Source organism: Rhinatrema bivittatum, chromosome 5 (assembly GCF_901001135.1).
Source record: "Rhinatrema bivittatum chromosome 5, aRhiBiv1.1, whole genome shotgun sequence".
NCBI lineage: Eukaryota > Metazoa > Chordata > Amphibia > Gymnophiona > Rhinatrematidae > Rhinatrema > Rhinatrema bivittatum.
The window spans coordinates 223332086-223348094 of record NC_042619.1 but is presented as its reverse complement, the minus strand read 5'-3'; the positions used below and the strand labels follow the sequence as shown (position 1 = coordinate 223348094).

General features: G+C 44.5%; 1 protein-coding gene across 4 annotated transcripts in view; it reads right to left on the bottom strand.

The window, feature by feature from the left end:
- The window catches only part of CDKL5 (cyclin dependent kinase like 5), a 418621-nt gene that overhangs the window by 57065 nt on the left and 345547 nt on the right, over positions 1–16009 (bottom strand). For all 4 annotated transcript variants that reach the window (XM_029603337.1, XM_029603339.1, XM_029603338.1 and 1 more), the window contains one exon: positions 7127–7316. In XM_029603337.1, coding sequence (XP_029459197.1) covers positions 7127–7316 — 190 coding nt within the window. The remainder of the gene's footprint in view (positions 1–7126; positions 7317–16009) is intronic.

Below are 16009 nucleotides of genomic sequence, written 5' to 3'. Positions count from 1 at the left end.
TGAGACCGCACCTTGAATGCTGTTGCCGCATCTCAAAAAAGATATAATTGCGATGGAGAAGGTACAGAGAAGGGCTACCAAAATGATAAGGGGAATGGAACAGCTCCCCTATGAGGAAAGACTAAAGAGGTTAGGACTTTTCAGCTTGGAGAAGAGACGACTGAGGGGGGGATATGATAGAGGTGTTTAAAATCATGAGAGGTCTAGAACGGGTAGATGTGAATTGGTTATTTACTCTTTCGGATAATAGAAAGACTAGGGGGCACTCCATGAAGTTAGCATGTGGCACATTTAAAACTAATCGGAGAAAGTTCTTTTTTACTCAACGCACAATTAAACTCTGGAATTTGTTGCCAGAGGATGTTGTTAGTGCAGTTAGTATAGCTGTGTTTAAAAAAGGATTGGATAAGTTCTTAGAAGAGAAGTCCATTACCTGCTATTAATTAAGTTGACTTAGAAAATAGCTACCACTATTACTAGCAACGGTAACATGGAATAGACTTAGTTTTTGGGTACTTGCCAGGTTCTTATGGCCTGGATTGGCCACTATTGGAAACAGGATGCTGGGCTTGATGGACCCTTGGTCTGACCCAGAATGGCATGTTCTTATGTTCTTAAAAATTCTCTTCAGCTGCAGCTCAAGCTTATGATCTTGCAAATCCTTGAGCGCCGTACTGCCCGTGACCAGGATAGTCATTTTCTTTGAAACTGCAGCCACGGCTGCATCTACCTTTGGGACCCGGAGGATCTCCAGAGCCTGAGCCCCATCCATATCTGGGGTATCCCAATCCCTGTAGAGTAAATCCGTTGCTGAGAAATGGAAAGGGAAGGCTGTCGGTGGGCCCCTCAGACCCAATAAAACCGGGTCCATAGACCCTAAGGACGCCTGATCCTGTGCCGTCTCAATGCCCAACTCTTTTAAAATAGCGGGAATAAGAGACGCCAGCTCATCGCTACGGAATAACCTGACTACCTTAGGGTCGTCTTCTTCCATTCCATGGGATTCCCGCGCAGCACTCTGCTGCTGGTTCCCCTCACCCTCTACCCCCCTCGGAGGAGGGGTGGCTAGGTCCTGATCCTCTTGGTCCGGAGAAACAACCTCAGGACGAATCAGACTCGTCCTGAGGTGCCCTGGACCTTAAGGGGCGCCTAGCCTTGGGGGCCTCCTGATCCACTCTGAACTTGGCCCGCATTCTGGGTTTAGGGGGCAAAGGAGAGGAATTCCGATCCCTGCCCTGCCTTTTTGAGGCTTTCCTGGCCCGAAATGCCTTATGTAAAAACAGAATAAAATCTGAATTAAAAGCGGAGGATGAAGAAGAATCATCCTTCTCTGTAGGGATTCCCCCATTGAAAACGGTGGCGGCCCCACTGATTTAGACCCCCCGCGGGCAGACGCTGGCAATAGAGCTGGTGGCAAAATGCCGTCCCCCGACACGGCCATCCCTACTGTGCTGAAATTATCCAAAATGGCACCTGTTCCCGCGCTCAGCGGGATCAGGGCAGAAGGAATCTCCGGCAGCTCCCCAAATGCACGGGTGACCGACGTGACGCGAAGCACAACTCCTCCGGAGGTTTGTGATGTGCCCTCTCCTCCTGGCAGGCAAGCAGAGCACAAATTATCCCGAGACAAGCAAGTGTGCGCAGAGCCACATGCTACGCTGATCTCTGCAGCATGCCGGCTTGCAGCGAGAGGAAAATAAAAATCAAAAATTTTTTTTTAAAGCGCCGCGAACGGGAGAGAGAAAAAACAACCAAAATAATCACTGGCAGAGGGAAGGAAGAGCCGGAACAGCAAGCATCAGTTCTTTTTTTTTTTTTTTAAATATACTTGCCCAGCACAGGAAGGGTCTTGCTGCTAGGTCTCCAGGGGTGAGTGAGCCAGGCTCCCCGGTGTCAACCCCTAAGCTGCTGTAAAAACAAGGCTATCAGGTCCTCGACCACAGTCGGAGCTGCCTCACGAACCAGAAGGGACTGTTCTTCCCCTGGGAGGCTGAGGAGATTCTTGCTTCCAAGAAGTTTCTATATTTTATTTTATTTAATTTAATTACAAGTAAGATTATCCCAAATTGAAATTGGTCCCCTGAAGCTAAGCACTATCCTAAATAATCACAGGCTGTGGGTTGAGCACACCTAACACCTGCTGGAGACAGAGTAATACTGACAGGCTGTGGGTGGCACCTAGGTATATATGGCAGAGTCTGTCAGAACTTTGTCTCCACCTACTGGTCCGGAGGCAAAACCCAGGAGTCTGGACTGATCCGGGTATGTACAGGGAAAACCTGTTTCCTTGTTGATCCACTGTGATACTGCCTTGTAGTGAACAGTGGCTAAGAGGTAGCTGTAGAGTGAACCGTGGCACAAGGGTCCAGGGCAAGCTCTAAAGTTATTGGCTCCCTGGGTGAAAATGGTCTATGGAACCCCCTTTCTTCTCCAGAGATTCTCATTTCCTCTTTTCCTTCCGTCTCTCCCTGCTGGCATTCTCTTCCCTATCTTGAGACATTCTGCCCCCTTCTTCCTCCCATCTTTTTCTTGCCTTCCAGATATTATCTCCCTCTTCTCTTCCCTTTAGGCATTCTCGCTCCCTCCAGGCATTTTTTCCTTTCCTCCCCAAACTCCATCCATTCTCTCCTCTTTCATCTTCCCTCCAGGCATTCTCTCCTCCTTTTCCTTTGTCTTCCAGGCATTCTGCTGCCCCTGCCTGCCTTCCCTACATTTCTCCAGGCATTCTCTCCCCCCTTCTCTTATCCCCACCTTACTGCTGTCCCATCTATGGCACTTATTTTATAAACTTAACATAATAAAAATAGACCAATTTATGTTAATATAACATTTAGGCACACCACTCAACTATGATGTTTTACATTTTCTTTTTAATGATCTATAAATATGTACAATAGTAAAAACACACAATTATAACTTCACAGGTAAAGTTCAATGTACATAATATACAAATTGTGGGGTCACTTCAGTAACAGTAAAACAAACCCTCCACTGCCAGGCACTTTGAAAATAGCACAAAACCCAATAAAAACATTCTAAATCTATATAATGAATCAGCCATAGCTACAACTTTAATTGCAAAAATCCTACCTATGAAAGGCAGCACTGCAATTATACTGGGCCCAAGAATACTAATATATCTCCTATTGGGAAAACAGAATAAATCAGGCTGCTACAGATCCCTACACAGAAACACTAGTAAAATACCTCATCTCTGTCACACATTCAGAACACAGACAGAGTCCTCACCTAATACAAAATAAAGAACCACAAACTAGAAATACATAGATAAAAATTGAACCATAAGCCAGACTCTGCATTCAGTGCAATATTTGGGAAACAGAAAGAGAAAAGCATTTCTCCCTGTGCTGTGCAAAATACAAAGACATCAGAGATGCACACTGCCAAAGCTGGCATGTTCATTTATTAAATTAAAATGTTTCTACCTTTGTTATCTGGACATTTTATTTGATCTACCGTAATTGTATTGGTCCTGGCCTTCTTTTCTGCATTAAGTGCTTTTCTCTTCTCCATTTTCCTTTTCCAGGGTCTCCTTTTCCTTTTCTGTTTCTCTCTTCTCCAGTTTCACTCCCTTTCCCTTCATCTGTCTCTGACATTGATGTGTTTCTCAGCTTTTCACCTCCCTAACTATCCCTTCCACTACTTATCAGTCCTCTATCTCCCCCTTACTGATCTCCAGAATTATGGCTCCCTTATTCCCACCCTCCAATTTCTGCTTTTCTGGCTCTTTCACCCTCCATCATCCCCAAATCGACTCTCTCTCTAGTCAAACCCGCTCCAAGCTCTCCCATGCCCAGCTCTTTAGCTAATTCTCCTTGCCATTACTTCATATCTTTTATTGTCTTGCACCCTCCCTCACCCATCCCCATCCTACCTATCTCTGATTTCCATGATCCCTCTCAGTCTTCACACTCTCCCTATTGTTATCTCGCACATACCTCCAATCATACCCTTCTTCCCAGCCTTTGCCCCGCCACCTCTTCCCCAATCCTTACTTTCCCTCCATTCTCATTCCCCAGCCTCCTGTTTTTCATCCTCTCCCTTGATTTGTTTTTGAAACGTGGTATAACAAGAACCATAAACAAAACTAAACTGGTCTCACATTTCCACCATCTATACTCACCCACTCCTCAGCCCTCATCTACTTTCTTAAGCCTCCCATGCCTTCACCAGCTCAAGTTTATACCCTGTTTCTCACCTTCTCCCTTGGAGCCAGTCCCTTTCTTCTGCCAACCCAGGTGTTCTTTCCCTCTTCATCCCCCTATCGCTAATACCCTTTCTAAATCTCTTCATGCATATGTCCTCGCTCTATCCATTTCCCCTTACTCCCCAGATTCAGTCTGGTTCAACACTGATCTCCTGTACTCTCTAAATCTTCCCTCCACCCAACCCAATCCCAGTCCTCTCTTCTTCTACCTGTGGTCCTCCCTCTCTATCCTGGGTCTTGGATTATCCTCTCTCCTTGCTCCCACACCACCATCACATGTAAACCTCTCCCTATTCCCTCATTTGCAAGTACAGTCTCCCTTTTCCCCCTAAAACCACTGCATGTAAAGTCTCCCTTTCTATCCCACTCCTACCCCATGTAGGTCTCCCTCTCCCTGCTGGTCCCCCCCCCCTTCATTCTTGGTATTTTTAATCTTCTCCTCCTCTACATGGCACCATATCTCCAGCTCTGCTTTGGGCCCCCTATGGCTGACACGCGTGGTGCTTAATAGCATATCAGCCATGGTGCCAGTCTTGCCATATGAACCAAGAGGTCTATGGGGCCTTGCAGTTCACACTGTGAACCTGAATCCATGTGGCAGAGGAGGCTTATGCACTATTAAGAGGCTTTTCTGTTTTATTTTTTTTTAATTTGATTTATATTCTGCTTTTAGGCACTTCAAAATTGGATTTCATTCAGGTACTATAGATATTTCCCTATCCCTAGAGGATCTATAATCTAAGTTTGTATTTGAAGCAACGGAGGGTAAAGTAACTTGCCAAAGGTCACAAGGAACAGCAATGGGGTTTGAACCCTAGTTTCCCTGGTTCGTAGCTTGCTGCTCTAACCAGCCTGGTTTTCTTCAGGCTCCATAAAGTAGTTTTAAGAGTCTCCCATTCTGAATTATTTAATTTATCCATAGGTAACCTCAGGGTTCTTCATTGTCAGCAACATGGTTTAATATCTATATCTCCCTCTTTGTCAAGTCTTGGTTAATTTAGATGTTCCTTACAGGCTTTATGCACATGACATTCACACTTTCTTGTCCCGATTTCATCCACATTTGAACAGGGATTGGAGAAAATTTGTCTTTTTGTTAATAAGAAGTGGCTGATAATAAGCTGGTTTTGAATATAAAAAAGACCAAGAAATTCTGCTGTTCTTTCATTTTTCTGTGTTTGATGTACCTTGCTTTGAGGTAGATCTTAAATAAGTACACGCGCGCAAACAAAAGTACACCGGATTTTATAAGATACGCGTATCTTATAAAATCCGGGGTCGGCGTGCGCAAGGCTGAGCATGCCAAGCCGCGCAGCCTGCCTCCATTCCCTCCATTCCCTCCGCACCCCCCCACCTTCCCCTCTCTTCCCCTATCTACCCCACCCCCCAGCCCTACCTAAATCCCCCCACCTTTTGTTGTGCAAGTTACGCCTGCTTGAAGCAGGCGTAACTTGCGCGCACGCCGCCTCGGCATCCGCTGGCACAGGCTGCAGTGCCGGGGGACTCGGGACCGCCCTCCCGGCCCGCCCCCAAACCATCGTCATGCCCCCGGACCCGCCCCAGACCGCCCCCTGACCCCCATACATGCCCCCGTACACGCCCCAGGACTGCCGGCACGCCCCCGGACACGCCCCCTCCCGCCCCTTTTACAAAGCCCCGGGACTTACATGCGCAAGTCCTGGGGCTTTGCGCGAGCTGGCGGCCTATGCAAAATAGGTGCGCCGGCGCGCGCAGGGCTTTTAAAATCTAGCCCTTTGTGTTTAATGGCTTTATGATTACGATTGGCTGTCCCTTACGGAATCTTGGATTTTTCCTTTTTTTTTTTGTAATTAGCATTTTATTAAATTTTCACTCTTTCTTTTGCTGGCTGTACATGTGGCAGGGGATGGTATATCTGGCCCAATCCAATGGGCAATGCCAGAGATGCCCTAGGTACCCCTCATCTCATGGTGCCTTGGTCGCCCACCCAGTTCACCCAACCCTAAAGGCTGGCCCTGCAGTGTTCTTTCATTAGATCATTGCTTCTTTGACTTTATCTCCAAAGAGATTTTCTAGGGCAGCATCAGAGGTAAACAGGAAGCAGAGCAACACTGACAGCTAGGACCAATCTGAAACAGGACTGACAGCTGCCCAAATAAAACTGTAGAAAAGACGGAATGCCAGCTATTTCAACATTCAGCTACACACTCATACATTTTTCAAAAGATGTCAACTATTGGTTTTTTGTTTTTTTTTGACAAGCATGAACAAACTGAGGCAGCTTAAAACTCCCTCAGCACTTGAAATGACTAAGATAATCCGAGAACAGGTTCAAAGCATTACAAAACCTTAATAGACATTCTTTTGACTTATCAGAAACAAGCTTTCTAAAGTATATTACTACAATTTTTTCTAAATATTATTTTAAAAGACCTACAATAAAGAGACAGAATTAAAGCACTTTGGGGGCAATATTCAGCTGCTGTGTGGCCTGGCTAAGTAGCCAGATATACCTAAATGCTAACTAGCTGGGTATATTTAGTGGTATGGTCATGCCGCTGAATATACCCGGCTATCTTAAAGTTAGCCACATATGTTTATGTGGCTAACTTTAGGACAAGTCAGTGGCATGACCAGAGTTAGCTGCCATATAAGCTAAGCGGCTAACTCCAAATATCGGAATTCACCACTTAATTTATATGGCTAACTCCACTCCTCCCCTAAATGCCTCCTGCCTGCCTCTGGAACACCACCAACTTATACCCCTAAATTCTAGCCATATAACTCATTATCCGGCTAGAAATTTAGGTGCATAAGTTTTTTTAATATGCTGGGTTTGCCATTTAGTTGGATAATTTTTGAGTTACCTGTCCAAATGGCTTTTGAATATGGACCTGTTTATTTATAATACTCTCTTACCCGCAAACCATGGAAACGAGGATTGCTGTAAAAAAGTTTCATTTGCTCTGATGGAAGTGGTCCTAGCACCTTCTGTATGGTGAAGAGCTGGTCAATTTCACTCTCCCCTGGAAACAGTGGCTGACCATCGCTGAGTTCACCAAGGATACAACCTACAGACCACATATCTACAGCTTTTCCATAGGGGGCTCTGAAATGCACAGAGAGAAAACCAGCATGATAATTTAGCAATATGAAGATAATTTAGACATCTTAGTAACATAAGCAATTTTCTCTTTGGTTTGCTTCAGTCTGTATACAGGAAACTACATTCCTATACATGGGTACTCAGTCCTGCAATAAATAACTTTTCATTTCAAGATGAGATACTCATTCTACCTTAGCAATATGCACTTCAGCTTTTTGTTTTTATGGGGAATGGGTTGAAGTAACCTCAGATTATGGGGTATCTATTACAATCACATATGCTGCCATTTATGAAGGCAAAATCTAAAGGTGAGGTACCAATTGCCTCAGTCGAGTGTTCTTTCCTTTGGTTTTATTCTTTTATAGGGCTGGTTCTTCCATTAGGCAACTAAGCAGTTGCCTAGGGTTAAAACATTTGTGGGGGAGGGCTGGCAAAAACCACCTGGTGCCACTTAACCACTTTTAATGCATGGTACCACAAAAGAGAAGGTAATGGATGCTGGATCGATGTAGGTGGGGAGAGTTGTGGAGAGAGAGAGGGTGCTAGGCAGCTGAGGATGGAGTAGAGAGAGAGAGAAAATAGGCTGGTCAGGTTGGGTGTGGAGAGAAAGGATGCTGGGAACTGCAAAAAGGGGGCCAAAAGTTTGGAGTACTACTGCAGTGCTGAGCAGGGAGTGAAGGGGAGAAAGAGGAGGATACTGGTGGGTAGGAAAAGACAGGTGATGCTATGCACTGTGGATGGGAGCAAAAGAAGGGAGATACAGGACTTGGGAGAGGGAAAGGAGAGTGAGATAGATGCTGAGTAGCATGAGAGAGGGGATGCTATGCCAAAGCTACCCCTAATAGGCAGGTGTAAAAGGGAGAGGGGGGAATGAATGAGATTGAAGAATCGCCTAGGGCACCTAATACCCAGTGCTGCTTCCCCATATCACTCCAGTTGAGTAACACAAACCCTGGCTCTCTTCACTGCACACACACCATATCTCCCTATTTTAGAAATATTCTTTTCTGAAATTCTGAACATTCAGTTTTATTAGGCAGGCTCTCTTCTTTGGTGATGGCCTGGTTTTCTTCAGGCTCCATAAAGTAGTTTTAAGAGACTCCCATTCTGAATTATTTCATCTATCCATAGGTAACCTTAGGGTTCTTCATTGTCAGCAACACAGTTTAATATCTATATCTTCCCTCTTTGTCAAGTCCTGGCTAATTTAGATGTTACTTACAGGCTTTATGCAGACGACATTCACTTTCTTGTCCTGATTTCATCCACATTTGAATGGGGATTGGAGAAAATTTCTTGTAGCCTTTTTGTTATTTAGAAGTGGCTGATAATAAGCTGGTTTTGAATATAAAAAAAGACCAAGATTCTGCTGTTCTTTCATTTTTCTATGCTTGATGTTTTACCTTTGTATTTAATGGCTTTATGATTACGATTGGCTGTCCCTTCCAGAATCTTGACTTTATTCTTTTTTTTTTTTCTGTAGTTAGCAGTTTATTAAATTTTCAAAAAAATCATAGCAGTGCAAGAATTTCCACTATAACTTATTCATTGCATATATCTGACTGAATAATGTACGTTATGGAACAAGAACTGCACCCAAATCCCCTCTCCCATCCCCTCTTATAGAGTTCTTGCAACAACACAGATCATTCCTGCAACTTCAGTATAAAATGAAATGAAGCGAAAAGTTATGGGTCAGCATATAGTATTTATCACTCCCAATACCCCCCCCCAAACCCCCCCCCCAAAAAAAAACACTGGACAACTCCCACATCAATTTCGAATTAAAACAAAGTCAATAACATCACATACACCCCTCATGAGTACTTTGCTTAAAAGGGCTTCCATATTGCGTGAAAAGAGGACATACGGTTATTTTTGGCTGCAGTTAAGTAAGCCAGACGGCAGTGAAGATGTACTTTTTTTGAGAACCCCTGAGAGGGCTGTTTTACTCGTCATTTTCCAGTTAGCAGCAATAACACTATGAGCCGCAGTGAATACCTGCATACAGAACTTCTGCTGACATTTGTTCAACCCCGGGATGGGAAAATTAAGTAATACGAACTCAGCAGATGGTGAAAAAGTGACGCCGAAGATACTGCCAAGCCAGTCAGTTACTAACTTCCAGAAAGGGGCAATTGTAACGCATTGCCACCAAGTGTGAAAGAAGGTCCCGAGGAGACCACAATTTCTCCAGCAAAGGGTAGATTGTTTAGGGAAAGTCCTGTGTAGTTTGTCATAAGTACATAAAAACATAAGAAATTGCCATGCTGGGTCAGACCAAGGGTCCATCAAGCCCAGCATCCTGTTTCCAACAGAGGCCAAACCAGGCCACAAGAACCTGGCAAGTACCCAAACACCAAGAAGATCCCATGCCACTGATGCAATTAATAGCATTGGCTATTCCCTAAGTAAACTTGATTAATAGCCGTTAATGGACTTCTCCTCCAAGAACTTATCCAAACCTTTTTTGAACCCAGCTACAATAACTACACTAACCACATCCTCTGGCAACAAATTCCAGAGTCTAATTGTGCGCTGAGTGAAAAAGAATTTTCTCCAATTAGTCTTAAATGTACTACTTGCTAACTTTACGGAATGCCCCCTGGTCCTTCTATTATCACAAAGTGTAAATAACCAATTCACATCTACTTGTTCAAGACTTCTTATGATCTTAAAGACCTCTATCATATCCCCCCTCAGCCGTCTCTTCTCCAAGCTGAACAGCCCTAACCTCTTCAGCTTTTCCTCATAGGGGAGCTGTTCCATCCCCTTTATCATTTTGGTTGCCTTCTCTGTATCTTCTCCATCGCAACTATCTTTTTTGAGATGCGGCGACCAGAATTGTACACAGTATTCAAGGTGCGGTCTTCAACATGGAGCGATATAGAGGCATTATGACATTTTCTGTTTTATTAACAATTCCCTTCCTAATAATTCCTAACATTCTGTTTGCTTTTTTGACTGCTGCAGCACCCTGAGCCAATGATTTCTGGGATAAGGTACCAGCGGAACAACATTTTGAAAGAAGTTTCCTGTAATCGAGCCGAAATGGAACATTTACTGGCATTTACAAAGATACACTCCTATGCTTTTGGCCCAAGGACCCGCTCAAGGTCCTCCTCCCATCTGACAATATGTGAGAAGGGATGCTGTCCCAGATCATTAAGTAATCCATACATTTTTTAGATTACACCACGTATTGAATTGGCATGGGTACAGTAATTTTCGAACAAAGTCCTGCTGACTCGTAAAATATTCATCTTCCTCAGAGATTCTATAAAGTGTTTAATCTGCACATACGCTAAAAAATTAATATGCTCTAGAGGAAAATTTCGCTCAAGTAAATCTTTTGTAAGAAAGTTACCCTGCTTAAAAAGTTGTCCAAGGGAGCCGAGATTTGGAGGGGAGAGAGAGGCATCCGGGACCGGTTGGTGTGACATCGGAGAACCTCCGAAACATCGCGGGAGAGAGCCTCGAAATAACAGCAGGGCCCCGGTGCCTGGACCCGGAACGAGGCGCAATGAGTGACGTAAGAGGGAGGCACCCACTGCTATACATCGAACAGCGGACGCAACCGTACCTTGGGAGCCGAGATCTGGAGGGGAGAGAGAGGCATCCGGGACCGGTTGGTGTGACATCGGAGAACCGCCGAAACATCGCGGGAGAGAGCCTCGGAATAACAGCAGGGACCCGGTGCCTGGACCCGGAATGAGGCGCAGTGAGTGACGTCAGAGGGAGGCGCCCACTGCTATATATCGAACAATGGGCGGCGCACTGCCGCCGCTGGCGCGCTGCCTAAGCTACGCGCTCCGTAAGGGGCGCGCGGCTTGGTCCAGCTTAGGCCGGCGAAGGTTGGAAGGTTGCCACTGAATTTGGAGCTGGCCCGGAGTTTCCTCTTGTTCTCTCCCTCCATTAATTTATGATTTTTTCTTCAGAAGCATGAGTAGAGCCTTTAACTTGTTTTTTGTAACTTGTTCTTAATTATAAATGCCTCATACAAAAAGAAAAGGCAAAGTTAGGCAGGATGCCCCGACCCCTGCTAGGCTCAGCCCGGTACAGACAATGCTAACTGGCTACTACCCACTTACAGAAAATTTGACCCCGGAGAGTCCCATTACAATAAGGGATGGGGAGCAAGCATCCATATTGTTGGGAGATATCAGTCTCAGACCCGGGGCCCCAACGACACCGGCACCACCAACTAGCTGTGTAACTACCAATGAACCAGGTTCACCCTTAATACGGATTGCGTCTTTAGGGATGAGCCCGCCCGAGGAGGCTCATGGTGGAAGAAACACAGTGCTGGAAGGAGCTGGAGGGCAGGACCCTCCGCCACTGTTGGTGGAGCAAAGAATTGATACCGATGGAAGATCCTTGGTATCTGGAAGAAGTGTACCAGTCTCTAACCCTGGGACTAGTTCTACACAAGAACTTTATAATACCTTAAATATGCCTTCTACTCCTAGTGCTGGGCCTGGCGAATCTAAACATGTGTCTTTAGAAATGTTATGGAATGCAATACTATCTTTACAAAATAATATTGCTAACCTGAATGTGAACATAAAAGATTTGCAGAATGCTTTATTGAATATAAATCCTTTGGTTATAAAAAATGGAGAAACTCTGGTGAAGGTAGAGGAGGATATGACAATGATTAAAAATGTACAAACATCGATAAAAAAGGGAGAAAATATATTACAAAAAAAAGTTGAGAATTTGGAAAATTTGGTTCGTTACGCAAATCTTAGATTTGTAAATTTTCCCAAATGCAGAATGACTTCCCCCAGAGAACAACTTAAAAATTATTTAATTGAAACTTTGCTATTTTCACCAGAGAATCTTCCTCAAATAATGAATGTATACTTCCTAAATGAGCGAAATGAGGGAATTCAAAATATGAATAGAGAATCAACACCACAAGAATTAACCTTAAATGTTACAGATCTAATAGAAACTTCATATAGCGCCCAGATAGAAAGAAGGGGAACTTTAATGGTAAAATCTGCCCTCTCGTCAGATAGGGACAAAGTTTTGAAAATCTTTATGCAGAATAGATCCTCCTTATATTTGGGCCAAAAGATATGGGTGTACCTAGATGTAGCAAAAGAAACTCAAATTAGAAGGAAGAAGTTTATTATGCTAGCCAATTTAGCGAGAACATTTGGAATCCAAGTAATTATAAGATTCCCATGCAAATGCATAATGCGAGTAGATGGTATAAAATATATATATTATGATCCAGTTGATTTAGAAAAGTTTTTGGAAGAATGTAGATCCCAGAGGGAGGGGGCGGAAACTTCAACCTAATCCAGTTGGAAGTAATAAAAATTAATCTGTAATTCTTCTGATCTATGTACTAGGGAATTTTTTTTCCCTTTTTCTCTTGTTTTTTCTTTTTTTTAGACTTGTTTATCGGCTCCCTAAACATGTGTTTGGTAATAGGAAATAAGGAAACAAATGTTATGTAAGGTCTTGTTATATTATTAAGTACATAAACCCTGTCTTTCCTTCTAAAGAATTCAATGTTAATATTGAATTGTAAATTGAATGGATTTATTTTGTAAATTACAATCCATAAATAAAGAATTAAAAAAAAAAAGTTGTCCAATAACAGTGATCCCAGCTGCCTGCCATACCTGGAACAGTGTAGTCTGAAATCCCTCCGGGAAAGTCAAAATATGGAAAAGAAATGATTAAGAGTAATCACCCACCAGCTTTGCTCTCCATAACGACTAAACCTTTAGCACAGCACGGGTTGACCATGGAAAGCAACACAGAGCGCCATGACAGCTGTGGCTGCCAAGGCAATGCACCAAAAGGCATCTCCCCAATGATTGCCTGTTCGATCACCACCCATTGCTTCACTGAATTGCGGCATCCAAAATCAACGAGTGCACGAAGTTGGGAGGCTGAAAAGTACCAAAGGAGATTAGGGACACCAAGACCCCGTTAGATTTTTGGTTGAAAAAGGACCCAGCGTGCAACCCTAGGAGGGCAAATAAACATGAACATTTTCCTCTGCCACACCCAAAAAAGTGCTGAGGAGATGAAAACCGGAAGGGTAGAAAATAGATATAAAAATCTAGGGAGAACACTCATTTTTGTAATAGCAATGCGGCCAAGCCATGAGAAAGAGTCTTTGCCCCATTTATCTAAGTCTCTGTCAATAGAGCACAATAAGGGGATACAGTTGAGGGAAAATAAATCGGAGGTACGAGGACCAAGGAAAACTCCCAGATATTAAAGGGATGACTTGGCCCAGCGGAATGGGAAATGCTCCTTAATTAAGGAAACCTCAGTGCCCAGAAGGTTAATATTAAGAAGTTCAGACTTCTCAAAGTTTAATTTAAAGCTGGAAACCTTACTGAAAAGTATTAATTCAGATTTGACATCTGCTAAAGAATAGCTCAGGTCGGTTAGAGTAAACATAATGTCATCCGCAAATAAGGATAATTTAAAATGAGACTCTCCCAACTGTACCCCCTTAACTGAAGGTAAAGACCTAATCTGTGATGCAAAAGGCTCTAAAAATAATGCAAATAAAAGTGGGGAGAGAGGGCAGCCTTGCCTAGTCCCTCTGCCAATAGGGAAGGCCTGCCCATAGCCCCTGTTCACCTTCTCTTTGGCCCTAGGAAACACAAAGTTTCTGTATCCATTGAAGAAAAAATGGGCTGAACTGCATCTTCTGTAAAGTGCGAAATAAAAATGACCAATAAACAAGATGAAAAACCTTCTCGGCATCTACGGACAGTAAAACAAAGGGAATATGCTTCCTGTCCACCCACCACATGAGATCAATGATTTTGCGTACGTTATCTGCAGCCATGCTTTGTGGTATGAAGCCCACTTGATCAGAATGGATGAGCGAGGGCAAAAACCTGTTTAATCGTAAGGCCAAAACTCTAGCTAGAATCTTCAGATCCAGATTAATTAAAGAAATGGGCCTGCAAGACCCACACAGGGAGAGATCTCTACCTGGCTTAGCAATGATAGAAATCCCTGCGACATTGGACTGCTCATGAAAAGATCCACCCTCTCGAACAAAGTTAAATAAGGCAGTTAAGGGTTCAGCTAAAATAAAAGAGAACTTTCGATAGTAAGCACTAGAGAAGCCATCCAGCCCGGGGTATTTGCTAGACTTAAGCAATTTAATCACCTGACGGACTTCATTAATTGTAATGGGACTGTCCAAGTACTGCTGCTGTGTAGGAGACAGAGAAGGCAATGTCATAGTCTGCAAATAACTCACAAAACTGGAATCCGAAATGGAAACATCCTTAGGGGTAGATTTAAAAAAAAAGCGCGTTCGCGTACTTTTGTTGGCGCACCAGGCGCAAACAAAAGTACGCTGGATTTTAGAAGATACGCGTGTAGCCGCGCATATCTTCTAAAATCCTGGATCGGCGCATGCAAGGCTGCCGATTTTGGGCAGCCGGCGCGCGCCGAACCGCGCAGCCTGCCTCCGTTCCCTCCGAGGCCGCTCCGAAATCGGAGCGGCCTCGGAGGGAACTCTCTTTCGCCCTCCCCTCACCATCCCCTCCCTTCCCCTACCTAACCCACCCCCCCCGGCCCTATCTAAACCCCCCCCTACCTTTATCCATGGATTTACGCCTACCGGAGGGAGACGTAAATCCACGTGTGACGAGACCCGACCCGGGGGCGGTTCCGGAGGGCGCGGCCATGCCCCGGAACGCCCCGGCCCGAAACCATGCCCCCGGGCCTGCCCCCCAAACGCCGCATCCCGCCCCCCAAACGCCGCGTCGTTCGGCCCCGCCCTGACACGCCCCCGACACGCCCCCTTCCAAAAACCCCGGGACCTACGCGCGTCCCGGGGTTCTGCGCGCGCCGGCACGCAAGGCCCTGCTCGCGTAAATCCGGGCGGATTTACGCGAGCAGGGCTTTTAAAATCCGCCCGACACTGTACAGCATAGAATAAAAATCAGAAAAACAATTTCAGATCTCAGTGGCACTAGTACAGATCTTCAAAATAGACTTGCTTAGTCAAGTCAAGGGCATGCAATAGCTGGTTGTCATCCAGCCGTTGAAGCTCATTCCTGGCTACCAGTAATTTATAATAGATTTTATAAGATTGGGTATGCACATGCTGGCTAGAGAGCTGCTCAATCTTAGCTACCAGAGTACATCTTAGATGCTCCTGCTTACAAGAGACAGCCTTGGAAATGAGGAGACCTCTAGCCATAGCTTTCGAATATTCCCATATTACTCCTTGTGAATCAGAAGACTGGGAATTTAGCTGAAAATACTTCTGTAACTGGCATCCTAAGGATTGTACAAAATTATCAGCTCTAAGCAAAGATTCATTCAAGCGCCAAAAGCGCAGACCGGCATCCCTCCCCTGAAGATGGAAATCCAACCACACAGGAGCGAGGTCCGACCAAGTGATGAAACACATGCCCAATGCGCAAATCCTAGGTAACAGGGTTTTGTCATTTAAAAAGAATTCTATGCGGGAATAAGTATCATGCGGTGGAGAGTAAAAGGTATACATTTGTGATGTTGGGAAATACTGCCTCCATACGTCTACAAGGCTCCAGTCTTCCATAAGTGTTGAGAGAAACTTCCTGGGTCCTTCCAAAAAATTATTATTAGCATTAGAATAAACTTGGGAGTTATCAATATGAGGGTGCAGTGAAAGGTTAAAATCTCCCCTCAGAATTATAAAACCTTCCCCA